At 41.0% G+C, this 16,527-nt stretch overlaps 1 protein-coding gene across 1 annotated transcript; it reads right to left on the reverse strand.

Annotated features, from left to right (window-relative positions):
• Positions 1–3,182: 3,182 nt before the first annotated feature.
• Positions 3,183–8,623, reverse strand: ABRA (actin binding Rho activating protein). Its single transcript, XM_069731773.1, has 2 exons — positions 7,843–8,623; positions 3,183–4,323 (listed from the first exon to the last, which is right to left on the reverse strand). Exons 1-2 carry the CDS (start codon positions 8,541–8,543, stop codon positions 3,843–3,845), a joined length of 1,182 nt encoding a protein of 393 aa, XP_069587874.1. The 5' UTR covers positions 8,544–8,623; the 3' UTR covers positions 3,183–3,842.
• Between the last annotated feature and the right edge of the window lie 7,904 nt (positions 8,624–16,527).

A 16,527-nucleotide genomic window follows, 5' to 3' on the forward strand; every position in this document is an offset into this window, starting at 1 on the left:
GAAACATACACCATACAACTCATACATACATATAGACATACAGTACATACAACATAGAGTACATACTCACCATCACCTTGTCACCTTGATCCCCGAAGCCATTGTCACCTGTAAAAAAATATTAAAATAATAAACAAACAATATACTCCCTGATGCGCATAAATCCAATTAAAACGAGTGTCCCAGAGCGATCTCCCATGAAGAACAGACACATCAGCTGATGCGACCGCTCTCCGGGGGCTCCAGGAATATAATGACAGAAGGTATCCTTCCACAATCTATACCTACGCCCCTGTGAGAAATAGTCCCTAGTCTCACTTGTGGCACTGCTGTGTGGGAAAATTCCCATGCAGCTTTTGCCATAAAGAGAGACCCTGAACTAAGGTAACCTCAGTGATACACAGCAGGAGCCATTGTCTCCTGTCAGTGTGTCACTGAAGGTCTCTAGAGCAGTGACATCACCCGATGTCACTGTTCCATAGGGGAGATCGTCGTGGGACATTCGTTATTAATTGAACTACGGCGGACAGGTAGTATACGGTTAGTTTATTATTTTAATTTCTTTGCAGGCGATCGAGTATTGTAAGTATGGTTAAATTAAGAATATTAAAATACTTTTTTCTGGCTGTGTCTTTATATTTTTTTTTACCCTTTCACTACTATAGGATTAGCAATGAATAGGCATCTTATTGACTCCTCTCCATTATTAACCCGGCTTAATGGCACCTTACAATAGGAAGGTGACATTAACCCCTTATTACCCCATATCCCACCGCTACAGGGGAGTGGGAAGAGAGGGGCTAAGTGCCGGAATTGGTGCATCCTACAGATGCGCCATTTCTGGGGCGGCTGGGGGCTGGTATTTGTAGCCGGCGGGGCCCAATATCCATGGCCCCTCGAAGGCTATTAATATCATCCCGCAGCTGTCTGCGCAGCCTTTCTGGCTACAAAATATAGGGGGACCCCACGTCATTCTTTTGGGGGGTCCCCTTAATTTAATAGCCAGTAAAGGCTACGCAGACAGCTGCGGGATGATATTCATAGCCTAGAGAGGGGCCATGGGTGTTACCCCCTTCCCAGGCTACAAATATTGGCCCCTGGCCATCGGCTTTCCCCCTCTAGGGCAGAAAATTGCGCGGGAGCCCAAACCATTTTTTTCCCGTTTTTTTTTTAATTAAACGTTCATTAATAAACATTGGCCTTGCTATTACATATCTACTAGATGGTGGCCCGATTCTAACGCATCGGGTATTCTAGAATATGTATGTAGTTTATTTACGAAGTGGTGTTTAAACCCCGATGCAATATCGCTGATTGGTTGCGGCTGGCCGGGCGCGAGCAATCAGCGAAGCGTGGTTTAAATCCCGTGCCAATTCGCGGCCGGACTGCACCTGTCGCTGATTGGTCGCAGGCGACTGGCGCGACCAATCCGTGACACAGGATTTCCATTACAGACAGACTCTTAGACGATTATATATATAGATGGATAATCTATCTATAGATATATTTATAGATAGATATATCTATAGATACATAGATATGTTAAACATCAGGCTTGGTAATATTTATCTATCATCTATCTATCTATCATCTATGTATCTGTTATCTATCATCCATCTGCCTGTGTAAACATTATTCCTCAATGGAGTATGTAAATGAAGAGGTTGGACAAGAAATGACATCACCCTTTTTTTTTTTTTTGTATATCATGGAAAAAAACGCATGAAAAACACATAAAAACGCATCAAAAATGCATGAAAAACGCAGGTGACCTGCCAGTGACCTCAGGTGCAGATTTTACCTGCGTCAAATCCTTATCAAATCCTGATGCAATCCTGAACGTGGAAACATACCCTTAGGGTATGTGTCCACGTTCAGGATTGCATCAGTATTTGGTCAGGATTTTTCATCAGTATTTGTAAGCCAAAACCAGGAGTGGAACAATTAGAGGAAAAGTATAATAGAAACATATGCTCCACTTTTGCATTTATCACCCACTCCTGGTTTTGGCTTACAAATACTGATGAAAAATCCTGACCAAATACTGATGCAATCCTGAACGTGGAAACATACCCTTTAAGCCCAACCAGCCTTTCTACAACGTTTCAATAGAGGATATCCCCAAAAATGTAGAAACCTTGAATTGTCACAGGACAGTCGTAATCTCGAACTACAGAATAATTACAATTATTTCCTAGAGCTGATGTTTGCATGTTTGCCTCCACTACAGAAGCAATATTCATTTTTTGACTACAGCAATAAAAAGAAAATAAAAATCTGCTGAGAGCGAGGACAGGAGCGCGTCGCCCCTTAATAAATGTTTAAATAAACCCGCACGGTAATAAGGCCGTTTGTCACTACTTTAAGGCATGAGATAATAACACAATGACACCAGCTGATATAAATAATTTATTAAGGTATAAAATACTATAACAAATGTTAAACGCATTAATAAATAATACAAAATAAATGATCTTTCGGATTCTTCTACAATGCTGTACACCGAAGACTTCACAGCAGTGAGAGTACAGTAAGACCTGACGGAGCAAAGCTGATAAATTGTTCTGATCAATCACATGTAACAAACGCCTCATTCAAGGGAAGAGTGGTGCACTGCTAGGTCTAGAAAAGTAGGAAAAACCCTTGTGTTTTCAGATTTCGAAGCTCTGCTAAGGCAGGGGCATCAATTTCAATAAATAGGGGTTCTGATAGCTGATGCTCCACTTTTAAGCATATTTTTTTTCCTTTTTGATATTTTGTTGTACAGCAGTCATACAAATATCTCATTAAATTTGCACGTACAAATGACTCCTATGAACTACAATGGTGTCTGACATCTCCAAGATCCTATCCCAATATGTAGTTGGTGTAATAATAATAATAATATTAGCAAATACCTCCAATTAGAAATGTAGTATAGTTCTTCTGATTCGCTATGTCCCTTACCCCATGTGTAGGGCATTGAGTAGCATAGGTATCCATGCTTACGACCACTAAACGCTAACAAACTCATTATATGAGTGGTTGTAACCATGGATCCCTAAGCTACTGCAATGCCCTGCACATGGGGTAAGGGACATTGCAAATCAGAAGAACTATACTACATTTCTAATTGGAGGTATTTGCTAATATTATTATTATACCTACTACATATTGGGATAGGATCTTGGAGATGGGAATACCTCTTGAAACAGTTACTCAAAACTCATGAAAAAAAAGAGTATCTTATGTTGTCCCAGCCCTCGCAGAAGCAGGAACAGCATTACTGTTGTCCATGGACTCCGTTGTTCAGTGTGGCGTTGCTTCTTGAAAACATTTTTTTTTAATCCTGTACACTTTATATTAAACTGTTTGTCAACTACAATAATTTTATATTAAAATTGAGCGCAGCATGGTGTACAATTTTTTTTTTGATTAAAATAAGTAACTGGACACCTGTAGTATTGCCTGTGTCCCCTGCGAGCCTTCTTGTTGTCTCTTCCGGAAAAAAATCAGCATCAGATGGTCTCCTCTCAGTTGGACAGAACGTAACCGCTGCAGCCAATCAAAAGCTGCAGCAGGGACGTGATATTGGCCACCGAAAGGGGAAGTGAAGAGGCCATTAGGTATTTTTAAACAACCTTGAGCCCCATATTTTTTTTTTTTTTTAGAATGGACTACTGGTTTAATTGTGACAACTGTTGACTATTTTTGTTTCTGGATGGCACATAAGTATGCGCCCTGTGCAGGGGATGAGCTATGCATGTAAAATGGTCACCAAACTCACCATCATGAAAAATGCTGCTTTTTTATATATACAACTATCTACGAGGAAACATTCATACCCTGAATTGGAATCTTGGCTACAGTAAGGTTATTATCACATGATCATCTCTGCCTTGCCACAACATTTCCCCTGGGAAATCCACCATTCCATGTTTTCTGGCCCTCAGCAGGATTCCCACCACCTTATCGGAAATCCGTACGTATCTATCAAACAGTTCTCCAAAGGTGACACGAACCTTCCCGTCTTTTCCTGGTTCGGCCATTGTAGAAATGATGAAGCAGAGGTCTTTCATCTCCCGATGTATGTGTGCTTCTGCCCTCATGGCCCTCTCGGCAGTCTTGGTTCCCTCCTTTGGACGCCCGTAGCCATCTTCACCCTTCTGTAGTCGTTTGGACATTGCAAAATCATGGTCAAAGTCATCGCTGAAAGGATTCAGCTTCTGGTTGAGGACATGTTCTCCAGACCACTTCTCCCATTTTCCCTTGATGTTATTGACGGGGCTGTTTCGTTTATAGGCTTTGTTAATGTTCTGAAGTTCTCCTACAGCCTTGTTGCTCCTGTAGTTTAAGAAAAGTAATATATATATATTTTTAATTACTATTTTCCTAGTTGGATAGATACCGATATACGTCTTCCATTCAGCACAACACAAATACTGTAACGCCAACTGTTTCCCCTCGGGATTATTGGGTAGATCTTTGATGCAAGGTCCATTACAGGAATGTTATGTGTAAAGTGTTTGAGTTTTATGGTTTAATACCCAACTAATCTATTGCATACCGCCTGAGACAGGTGCGACCTAGTGGATGAAGGAAAACAACTGTAAGGGTATTTTCTCAGCTCAGGCATTTATGGCATGTAGAGCCGCTCTTAAATGGGTTGTTCCAAGTTTGGAAATGTTCTCCTACCCATAGAAGAGGAAATAACGATCTGATGTCTGGAGATCCAATCACTGGGGCTCCAACCAATCCTAAGAACCATGATCAGTGTTCATCACAGTTCATTGTCAATGGGACCACAGGCCCAGGTTTTCATGCTTGACCTCCATTATATTTACACATGGCTCTTCAAAGCGCCGTTCTCGAATATCAGCGGTTGGATATCCAGTGATCGGGATGCTATCCCCATGCTATGAATAGGGGAAACTTACAAACTTAAAGCAAACCCTTTGGGTATGTGTACACGTTGCGGAAAGGTGTGCAGATTTTTCTGCACTGATTATGGTAAATCCGCAGGAATTCCGCACTGCGGATTTACGTTGTTTTTTTTCGCAGTTTTTGTGCGGATTCCACCTGCAGTTTTACACCTGTGGATTCCTATTATGGAGCAGGTGTAAACTGCTGCGGAATCCGCACAAAGAATTGACATGCTGCGGAATAAACAACGCAGCGTTTCCGTGTGTTTTTTTCCGCAGCATGTGCACTGCGAATTTTGTTTTCCATAGGTTTAGTAGTGTAAACTCATGAAAAACTGTGAATCCGCAGCGGCCAATCCGCTGCGGATCCGCAGCAAAATCCACAACGTGTGCACATACCCTTTAAGTTGGACGGTTCCCTATTCAGCCGCATAAATTGGTCCATTTCCATAGGGAGGATGCAATAGTCTTATTTTTTTTGGACTGTCTTGTGAATCGAATCACAAAGGGTATACAGTAGGTAACTCAGAGGTATTACCATTCAGAATGGTGGTGCGCCTGTATTACTGGCCCAGATAGGTCTATAACTGCGCCAGTGGTCTCCAACTTGAAACAAATGGTTGCTGAAAAATCCAGAAAATAACCCAATCCAAAAAGTATAGATGATTCGGTCTCCCTTCCATACTGTGCATATTTTGAGTGTTCATACCATTAAGATTGGTGATCTCTTCAATATGGAAGGGTGACGTTCTTTGGCACCTGCTTTGGTCACACAGAGTGATGAGCGAACGTTCTGGGATAAGGTGTTATCCGCCAGGCTTGGGTGCTAACCGAGCGTCTTCGGCGTGTTTGAATGATATGTTAGAGTACCTACAGCTGATCAACAGCAGCAACACGCGCAGGGATTCCCTAACAAACAGGCAATTCCTTCATTTGTTATGGCTGCCAAACAGCGGAGAGACATGCAGCCGCCGGGACTCGAACATGTTATTCGAGCACGCTGAACACACTCGATTAGCTCCCGAGCATGGCGGATAACACATTATCCAAGCACATTCGCTCATCACTAGACATACACCCTTTGGCCGGTCTTGATGACATGTTCACAGTATATACCATAAATGTCTGATAGGTGGGGAGATCGGTGGGATCCCCAACCTGTGCTTCACCCAGTGAATTGGCAACAGGATCCAGGTTAGGATTGGACGATGAGGTGGCCATATCACGTGGCAGAACAGTCTCTTGGAAACTCATTTCTTCCAATAGCTTATGATCCAGAGGCGTGGACCCCACCTATCAGAATTTTATGGAATATGGCTTCATTTTGAAATAAACAATTTATCTTTTTTTTTTTTATATTGACTAATTCAGGCGGATTATTCCCTGTAAACAGTGGACTTTTTGAAATCTTATCTACAGTAGATGATTAAATGATTTAATAGCAAAAGCTTTACCAAAAAGTGACTGTAATGTAAATAATGCATTTGTGTATTTTGAGAATTTACTGGGAATATTACATTTTTATAACTTTTTAACCCTTGCACTGGGCGCTACTCTCATATAACTCAGTAATACTGCTGCCTCCTGTTTCTGTGATTCTGCCCTCACTATTTTTCTTTGCAGACTACATGGTATATATCACTGCAGACTATATTAAGCTCCTGGTCTGCACCTGCCCTGGCTCTCAGAATAGATGTAATGGATTGTGCAATGCTCCTGATGGCGTACAGCTTCTTATTTCAGCATTGGATTCAGCATGCTGCGATGTTTTTCCCTGCTATATTAAAAAGTAACTAATTAAGCTTTAATTTTTTTTAAATTATTTTGTCCAGCATGGAAAGTTATGAAACTTTGTAAATCAATTTATTTAAGGGATTTGTCTTCATTCTTGAAATAAAATTCCATGTAAGTGGTTCCCAAACTCCTTGCTCTTTCCTGTCTATTTGCCTTCGGCTGCATAAATATCAGAACATGCTCATTTGGAGTACAGATGAAAGGGTCAGGAGGCACCAGAGATGACTAAATAAATTCAAGTGGAATTAGATTCTATTGGAATTTTACATAAATTCGCATTCACCAAAATGCGGATTTTTTTTTTCAATTTGTTTCAGTGCAGATTCAGCCTTATGGTGGTGGTCACTGATCACTGTTTTTCTGAGCCATAATTGGACGTTAAAAGGTTAATAAATCATTATTTCAATGCAGCTAAAGACAGATAGACCGGGGAAAAGCTGGGGATTGGAAGCCTCCTACGTGCAATTTGTTTTTACATCAATGAAGGTAAATCCACTAATAAAGTGATTTTGAAAGTTTAAGAACTTTCTATGCTGGACAGGTTTATTAAGAAAAAAAATAAAAGTTTAGTTATTCTTTTAACACTGCAACAGATATACAGAGGTACAGAACTGTAGTATATCAGCACCACTTGAACTTGTCTTGAAATTTGTGATCTGTACAAAAGTGCACACAAACATTTTTGGAGACCAAGCACATGGGACACAAACCACAAGGCCTCCATCCCTGTGACGTCCTTATGGGCAGCCACCTCCTCCTCCTCGGTCCAAACCTTTTAACTTTCCAAGTATTTTCTAGTTACAGCGCTGGCAGCAACATCATAAAATGGCTAATATATATACACTGCTCACCTAGGACCTATTTTTTTTAAGAACATAATATAATGTCTCCTGAGGTGGCCATGGGTGCGTGTGGCTTTTTCATGTGAAATCTAAGTGAGTTCTTGGCTAAGGTTTCTCAAACCTACAATAGGCAAATAAATATGGGGAGTATCTGGGTCAGGGCTCAATTCTGTGACCACTATGTTAATAAAAAATATTTTCATTTTAGGACCTACAGAAAAAAAGCCCTGATTGGTGCCATGCACATTTGTATGATACATAACATGCTATATATAAAATAGTAATATAATTGTAGCATTACTTACAATGAAGAAGTTGCCCGTTTAATCATGGCTGTGTCTTCCTTTTTCACTTCTGTAAGGCCGTTCTTCTTTTCCAAGTCTGTCTTTGTATCTCCCTCATTCTCTCCATAGCCACTGTCTTCAGTTTCCAGACTTTCACTGCGAAATTCAGCAAGTTTTGGTAAAGACCTTGACTCTTCTTGTGGCTCTTCACCAACATTTTCCATATGCTTCCAGCCTTTTGTGAGTTGTGAGACCAGATTAGAGCACTTCCTTCTCCTTGTTGGAGACACTTGACCTTGCAGTAGCTTGTCCATCATTGAATCATCATATTTGCTATGTATTTGTGTGCAGGGTTCTTTCTCATACCTTTCAGTCAACGAGCCAATGTCCATCCCTCTTTCTTGAGCTTTGCTTGAAAAACTTTTGGTGACGACTTTAGTTTTTATGTGCATCTCTGCGACATCTTCTGAGGAACATGTGACTTCTTTTTTCGGTTCAGTTACAATTGTAGACTTGGGATTCTCCTCCAAAGTGGATTTGAGATTTTCTGAAAACTCTCCATCACCTGGATTCCAACCGGAAGGTTCTTGAGATTGCTTTGTTGAGTGCTCTGATGCCCATTGCTGCCAACCTCTAGTTAAGCTGGAGACCAAAGCTGCTGTTTTAATCTTTCTGACCATTCTTTGGACAGGCTTCATGGTTTTGGTTTCGTTGGGAGCCATTATAATGTCTTAATGTCTTCTTTTTGAAGTTGTCGAAGAAGCAACTCATTAATTCACACTCTCGGTTCATATGTAACAATGAGGTGAAGAGCAGCCGGGCTTTTAAATAGGCTGGATGCTAAGGTCTTGGAAAATATTTCAAGCATTCATGACCAAGAGATGGCTGCAGTGACACTGTTACTTTTTACAGAGTGGAGGATTACGTTTCATCACAGTTGTAGATGGAAATCACAGATGGTATGCAAGGTATTCATATTGTGTATGTATAATGTTGTGACTCCGTGTAAATATAAGGAAAATAAGAATGTAATAATTGGCAAATCTCTTGTAGCCTTTATATTCCGAACAGCACATAGGACACCGATCAGAAGGTGAAAGACATTTTTCCATTTAATTTGAACATAGCTAAAATAATACTGCAATATTGCCTCCATGCTCATCATAATAACTCCAAATTACTTTACTTCTTCAACCTTGCTAGAAGTGACAAAGTGACTGCCCAGAAAAGTAATTTCAGTTAAGAGGTGAGCAAAGTTGACAGGAGAAAACATGGCAGGATCAACAAAGATCAAAGCAGTTGTCTCCTGCCTATCCAACATATCCTATACCAAATGTTAGCCGATTCTATAACTAGACAACCTATTGAGTGTCCATCAAGAGAAGTTCTTGTACAACATGCCTACAGCTGTGAACATTTGGTTTTCTTTTTATTATGAAGCAAACAACAATTAGGACAAAATAACTGGAAACTTCAGTGTGCATAAATATTCACCCTCCTAAAGGCAGTACTTTGTAGAGCCTCTTTTTGTGGCAATTACAGCTGGAAGTCGTTTTGGATAAGCCTCTATGAGCTTTCCACGACTTGCTGACTCAGGCTATTTACCCTGTTCCTGCTGCTGAAAAACATCCCCACAGCATGATGCTGCCACCACCATGTTTCACTGTGGGTATGGTGTTCTTGGGGTGATTAGCTGGGTTGGTTTGGCGCCAGACATAGCATTTACCTAGGTAGTCAAAAAGTTCAATTTTGGTCTCATTTGACCACAGCACCTTCCTCCATAGACTCCACAGTCTCCCACGTGTCTTGTCAGGAAGGGGTTAATGGTGTTGCAGCCTCTGTGGCCTTTCAGAAAAGGTGAAATTTACTGTATATACGGACACTTAGATTGCAACCAGGGGATCGTCCTGTCACTAAACATGTGACTTATGAAGGGAATTGACCACATCAGAAATTTTTAGGGGCTTCATCGCAAAAGGGGTGAATACATGTGCACTTGGCAATTTTTAGTTATTTGATCCCACAAATTTAATTTGCGCCTATATTTTTCTCACTTCACCAACTTTAGTGCTGATGCATCGCACACAAACCGGATTACAATATTTAAATACAGGTTGTAATGTACAAAATAGGAAAAAACCAGGGGGGGGGGGTGAATACTTTGGCAAGCCACTGTATTCTTGTACAATAAGCTGACAATCTTATTTTAAGCCATTGACTAAACTAGAGTGAATACATTTTCCTAAGATGAAATGGAAGTAATCTCCTGCTTCTTGGTATTCAGCCACTCACTCTGTGGTTTGTGATTCAGTCGTCAGGACATGCAGTACTGTCTGTGGAATGACACCAGACACCATCATATGAGCTATTAGAGGTCACTGACACCACAGATGACTGGATGCTCCACGTCAGTAATTTTCCAAATCATGTCCATGCCGGCCAACACTTGGTGCGTTCGATGCAGTGGGTGAGGAAAAGCAATAGACTTTAATGAGGGAATGAAGAATTTTTCACCTTGGCTATCTTATCCGAAAATTACTGGATAGAGAAAATAATAATCAGGTGGTGTTTGGTAAAATAGAGCGACCTGGGCAATCACTTTAAAAGTAGCATATCTAAAATAATACTGCCAGACGATGCATAAATAATACCTACATGTATTTTTACAAATTGAATAAACAGTACTGCAATTTAGGACACAATCAAAACTACCAATTGGTTTCCAATAACAATATCCAAATAATACCACCATATCAATCCGCAATAATAATAATATTAATAATAATATAGTAATAATACTAAAATACTGTGTAGACTGTGTAGCTGTGATTTAACAACTTCGCTGTCCTCCCTCCCTACACACAAACAACTTTGTTGATGTAAAGACATAGGTTTCCTTTATGAGAAAATCCCTTTCTCTCCCATTCTAAAAATTGCTGTTTGACATGGGGGTCCCTATTTGTCTCGCAAGAAACCCCCCTCCCTGCCAGGACATCGTATAAATTGATTACACATGATAAGACACCTCAGGATAAAATTCAGCGTTTTCTTGAAGGTTTCAGATCTAAAACGTGGTGAGCGATTTATTACAACTCATTCTAAACAAAGCTTCACACAAGTGACATATGTGGCCAAAAATACACCATGGGCCATCGTCGGCCAACACACAGCGACTCAGGTCTTCTCATGTGAGAATTAGATACACTAATTGTATAAATATAAATATTTTACCTCCTTTCATTAAATATTTTCATTAGAGAATGCCAGCAAAAGTGTTTCTCTGACATAAAATATATACTAAAGGGATTGTCCACTACAATGTTTTATTATACAGATGATCCCAGGATGGTCTTATAAAAAAATACAAAAATATATACTCACATACCGCACCCCGCCATTCCTCTGCAATACTGCCCATGTCCAACACCAGTTTCCTAGCCTCTCTTTCTGGTGGGGTATATCAAGTTTACTGAAAGGGTTCTCCAAGACCATGATAAAATGGTTCTTGTTACATAATTCAAACAGTAGTCCATCCTAGTCACGTTTCAGGACAAGCTGTAGTCTGAAGAAACACTTCTCCTGAGACCTGTGTCTCAACTTTCAGGAACTGTATCGTAAGCACACATACCTTCGTGAGCCGAGGATAAGGGCTGTGAAATCAGAAGAAATAAATCTTCTGAGCACTAAGAACAAAAGATTTTTTTTCTCCTATTATGGCCCTTATCTGGCAGCTCCAGTATATACACTTATGATACAGCTCCTCTGTCTGCTGAGACTCAGGTCTCAGGAGCAGTTTTTTTCAGATTGCAGCCCATTCTGACATGTCACTAGGACAGTCGGGAGTTTGAATTTCATGATGGGGGACATTTTGTTATTCTTCTTTGTACCCTTTTAAGGCCAAACAATATATATGATAAAATGTGAATAAATGGCTGAAAAATTCAGCATCACCATAGGAAACATACATTATAAATAGGATAGAAATATCAGGAATAACAATAAATATAAAGAATATCAAACAGGTTTCAATATGTAGAAAAAACCTTCGACCACCCCCAGACAAAGATTTTCATGACATTTGCATTGAGGTAGGTGCCATTTCAGATGGGAAATTTATTTGGGGGGTATTCTTTGCCTTTTATCATGTGACCATAATTTCTACTGTTGCTTTTTTCTCATTTGGCATCTATTTGAATTTTCATTCATTGGCTATTTTCACTATGGACTTGTTATTAACCCCTTAAGCCCCAGGGGTGGTTTGCACGTTAATGACCGGGCCAATTTTTACAATTCTGCCTACTGTCCCTTTATGGGGTTATAACTCTGGAACGCTTCAACGGATCCTGATGATTCTGACACAGTTTTCTCATGACATATTGTACTTCACGATAATGGTAAAATTACTTTGATATTACCTGCGATTATTTGTGAAAAAAATGGAAATTTGGCAAAAGTTTTGAAAATTTCGCAATTTTCCAAATTTGAATTTTTATGCCCTTAAATCACAGAGATATGGCACACAAAATACTTAATAAGTAACATTTCTCACATGTCTACTTTACATCAGCACAATTTTGGAACCAAATATTTTTTTTTTATTAGGGAGTTATAAGGGTTAAAAGTTGACCAGCAATTTCTCATTTTTACAACACCATTTTTTTAAAGGGACCACATCTCATTTGAAGTCCTTTTGAGAGGGGTCTATATGATAGAAAATAATGATGTGTGACACCATTCTAAAAACTGCACCCCTCAAGGTGCTCAAAACCATATTCAAGAAGTTTATTAACCCTTCAGGTGTTTCACAGGAATTTTTGGAATGTTTAAATATAAATGAACATTTAACTTTTTTCACACAAAATTAACTTCAGCTCCAATTTGTTTTATTTTACCAAGGGTAACAGGAGAAAATGGACCCCAAACCTTGTTGTACAATTTGTCCTGAGCACGCTGATACCCCATTTGTGGGGGTAAACCACTGTTTGGGCGTATGGCAGAGCACGGAAGGGAAGGAGCGCTATTTGACTCTTCAATGCAAAATTGACTTGAATTGAGATGGGACGCCATGTTGCGTTTGGAGAGCCACTGATGTGCCTAAACATTGAAACCCCCCACAAGTGACACCATTTTGGAAAGTAGACCCCCTAAGGAACTCATCTAGATGTGTGGTGAGCACTTTGAACACCTAGGTGTTTCACTACAGTTTATAATGCAGAGCCGTGAAAATAAAAAATCATTTTTTTCCACAAAAATTATTTTTTAGCCCCCAGTTTTGTATTTTCTTAAAGGTAACAGGAGAAATTAAACCGCAAAAGTTGTTGTCCAATTTGTCCTGTGTACGCTGATACCCCATATGTGGGGGGACCACCGTTTGGGCGCATGGCAGAGCTCGGAAGGGAAGGAGCACCATTTGAAATGCAGACTTAGATGGAATGGTCTGCAGGCGTCACGTTGCATTTGCAGAGCCCCTGATGTAACTAAACAGTAGAAACCCCCAAGTGACCCCATATTGGAAACTAGACCCCCCAGGGAACTCATCTAGATGTGTTGTGAGAACTTTGAACCCCCAAGTGTTTCACTACAGCTGTGAAAATAAAAAATCATTTTTTTCCCCACAAAAATGGTTTTTTAGTCCCCCAAATTTTTATTTTCCCAAGGGTAGCAAGAGAAATTGAATCCCAAAAGTTGTCCAATTTGTCCTGAGTACGCTGATACCCCATATGTTGGGGTAAACCCCTGTTTGGGCGCACCGGAGAGCTCGGAAGGGAAGGAGCACTGTTTTACTTTTTCAACGCAGAATTGGCTGGAATTGAGATCGGACGCCATGTCGTGTTTGGAGAGCCCCTGATGTGCCTAAACAGTGGAAACCCCCCAATTATAACTGAAACCCTAATCCAAACACACCCCTAACCCTAACCCTAGCCCTAACCCTAAAATGGAAAATGGAAATAAATACATTTTTTTAAATTTTATTATTTTTCCCTAACTAAGGGGGTGATGAAGGGGGGTTTGATTTACTATTTACAGCTGGTATTATAGCAGATTTTTATGATTGGCAGCCATCATACACTGAAAGACGCTTTTTATTGCAAAAATAGTTCTTGCGTCTCCACATGTTGAGAGCTATAATTTTTCCATATTTTGGTCCACAGAGTCATGTGAGGTCTTGTTTTTTGCGGGAAAAGGTGACGTTTTTATTGGTAACATTTTCAGGCACGTGACATTTTTTAATCGCTTTTTATTCTGATTTTTGTGAGGCAGAATGACCAAAAAACAGCTATTCATGAATTTCTTTTTGGGGGGGTGTTTATACCATTCCACGTTTGGTAAAATTGATAAAGCAGTTTTATTCTTTGGGTCAGTACGATTACAGCGATACCTCATTTATATAATTTTTTTATGTTTTGGCGCTTTTTATATGATAAAAACTATTTTAGTGTAAAAATAATTATTTTTGCATCGCCTTATTCTGAAGACTATAACTTTTTATTTTTTTCGCTGATGATGCTGTATGGCGGCTCGTTTTTTGCGGGACAAGATGACGTTTTCAGCGGTGCCATGGTTATTTATATCTGTCTTTTTGATCGCATGTTATTCCACTTTTTGTTCGGTGGCATGATAATAAAGCGTTGTTTTTTGCCTCCTTTTTTTTTTTACCGCGTTCACTGAAGGGGTTAACTAGCTGGACAGTTTTATAGGTGGGGTCGTTACGGATGCGGCGATACTAAATATGTGTGCTTTTATTGTTTTTTTTTTATTATTTAGATAAAGAAATATATTGGAACAATATATATTTTTTCTTTATTTAGGATTTTTTTTTTCTTTTACACATGTGAATATTTCTTTTTACTTTATAACATTGCCCGGGGGAAGGGGGGCGGGCATCATGTTATAGGGTCAGATTGCTGATCTGACACTTTTCACAGCACTGGCTCTGAGCAGGCGCTTGGTAAGCCACCTCCCTGCAGGACCCAGATTTAGCCCCGTGGCCATTTTGGATCTGGGGAATGCAGGGAGGAGACGCTTGGTAGTTAGTACAAGGTGAGCACATCGCCTTGTACCGAGGGTCTCAGGGAAGCACGCAGGGAGCCCCCTCCCTGCGCAATGCTTCCTTGTACCGCCGGAACGCTGCGATCATGTTTGATTGCGGTGTTCCGGGGGGTTAGTGTGTCGGATGTCAGCTGCGATAGTCAGCTGACACCCGGCCGCGATCTGCCGCGCTCCCCCCGTGAGCGCGGCCGATCGCATATGACGTACTATCCTGTCACTGGGAATTAAGTCCCAGGTCACCTCGATGGGATAGTACGTCATATGGTATTAAGGGGTTAATGTAATTATTTTTCAATTACTTTGCTCTAATTTTCATTTCTTGATCATAGCCTTATTCATTTAAATCTTGTTTTCAAATGTTAGCACCCGTTAATGAAATTTGCACCCATTAGTTTTCCCTTTTTATCTCCATTTTGGGGTGCATTGTGCATGTTTTTCCTTGCTTATTGCATCAATTACTTATTGATATCTACATATTGCTATTCTTTATACTTACTGTTATTCACGATAGCAGCAGGGAGGAGGGACACTGAGGATCTGTCAATGTGGCTAGGTGGGTAGGGATTCACTAGCATTAGTGAGGATGGACACTAAGGGTCTGCTAACCTGGATAGATGCGTGGAGATTCAGTAGCAGCAGGGAGGAGGGACACTGAGGATTGGTTAATCTGGCAAGGTGCGTGGAAATTCAGTAGCATTAGTGAGGAGGGACACTGAGGATCTGTCAATCTGGCAAGGTGCGTGGAGATTCAGTAGCATTAGTGAGGAGGGACACTGAAGATCTGTCAATCTGGCAAGGTGAGTGGAGATTCAGTAGCATTAGTGAGGAGGGACACTGAGTGTTAGCTGTCGAGTTCCCGCCTCTGCACAGGGGGAAGCTCGAACCATCTCTGCTGCGGTCTCCCATTCTTCTCCAGCCGCAGTGGAGTCTGCTCAGCAGAGACGTCGTTCCCAGCGTCTTGCTCAGTCTCACTCTGTGCATAGGATTACTGCTGCTTTGCCTGCTTCTGCCATTGAAGCCAGTGCTGGGCAGCAGCGAGCAGACGCTTTTGGGACCTAAGTCCTGCTTTTTCCCTTCTGAGCATGCCCAGGGTTAGATCTCCCATTGGAGATTGAGGGTCACATGCTCAGATGCTGCAGCTGTTCCCATTGGTCCTTTATTGGAAGGTCCTGAACGTGCTGCAGCTATATAAGCTGCGCATGACCGCACGGCCATGCGCTAGTGTACATTTGTAAACGTGTGTGTTGTGAGTGAAAGTTGTTCATTAAAATCCCCTCCCTATTGGATGACTGTTCGCGGAAGGTGGGTGATTGCTATCTAGCGCCCGACTTAGCTACCAGCACGTTACACACCATACAGCGTCTATTTGCTGTGACCACCAGTGTGGCGCCATGCGCTTTCACAGCGCTTTCCTGACCCAAGCCTGGGTGGTTAGTGGCGTCCGCCAGTGCGGCACCGCATGCACTCTTGTGCATCTTTTATTATTACTTTGGTTACGCTGACACCCCATTAGCGGTGTCGAGCGCAAGTAGTCTAGTCGGACTCGGATCCCAAGTCTTGGGACTGAGCTTGGTGACTCCTTGCTTGCGCTCTTGTGTGTGGTACCGCGGCCCTGTGACTTAACAGGGTTCTCTTCCTTCACACAGGGTGAAGTTA

Source organism: Ranitomeya imitator, chromosome 6 (assembly GCF_032444005.1).
Source record: "Ranitomeya imitator isolate aRanImi1 chromosome 6, aRanImi1.pri, whole genome shotgun sequence".
NCBI lineage: Eukaryota > Metazoa > Chordata > Amphibia > Anura > Dendrobatidae > Ranitomeya > Ranitomeya imitator.

What these genes read in the sequence shown, in the direction of transcription:
- ABRA (XM_069731773.1), bottom strand. Translation starts at nt 8,543, where the DNA reads ATGGCTCCCAACGAAACCAAAACCATGAAGCCTGTCCAAAGAATGGTC. An exon ending in AAACGGGCAACTTCTTCATT is followed by an intron (nt 4,324 to 7,842) that starts GTAAGTAATGCT and finishes CTTAAACTACAG; the next exon opens with GAGCAACAAGGCTGTAGGAG.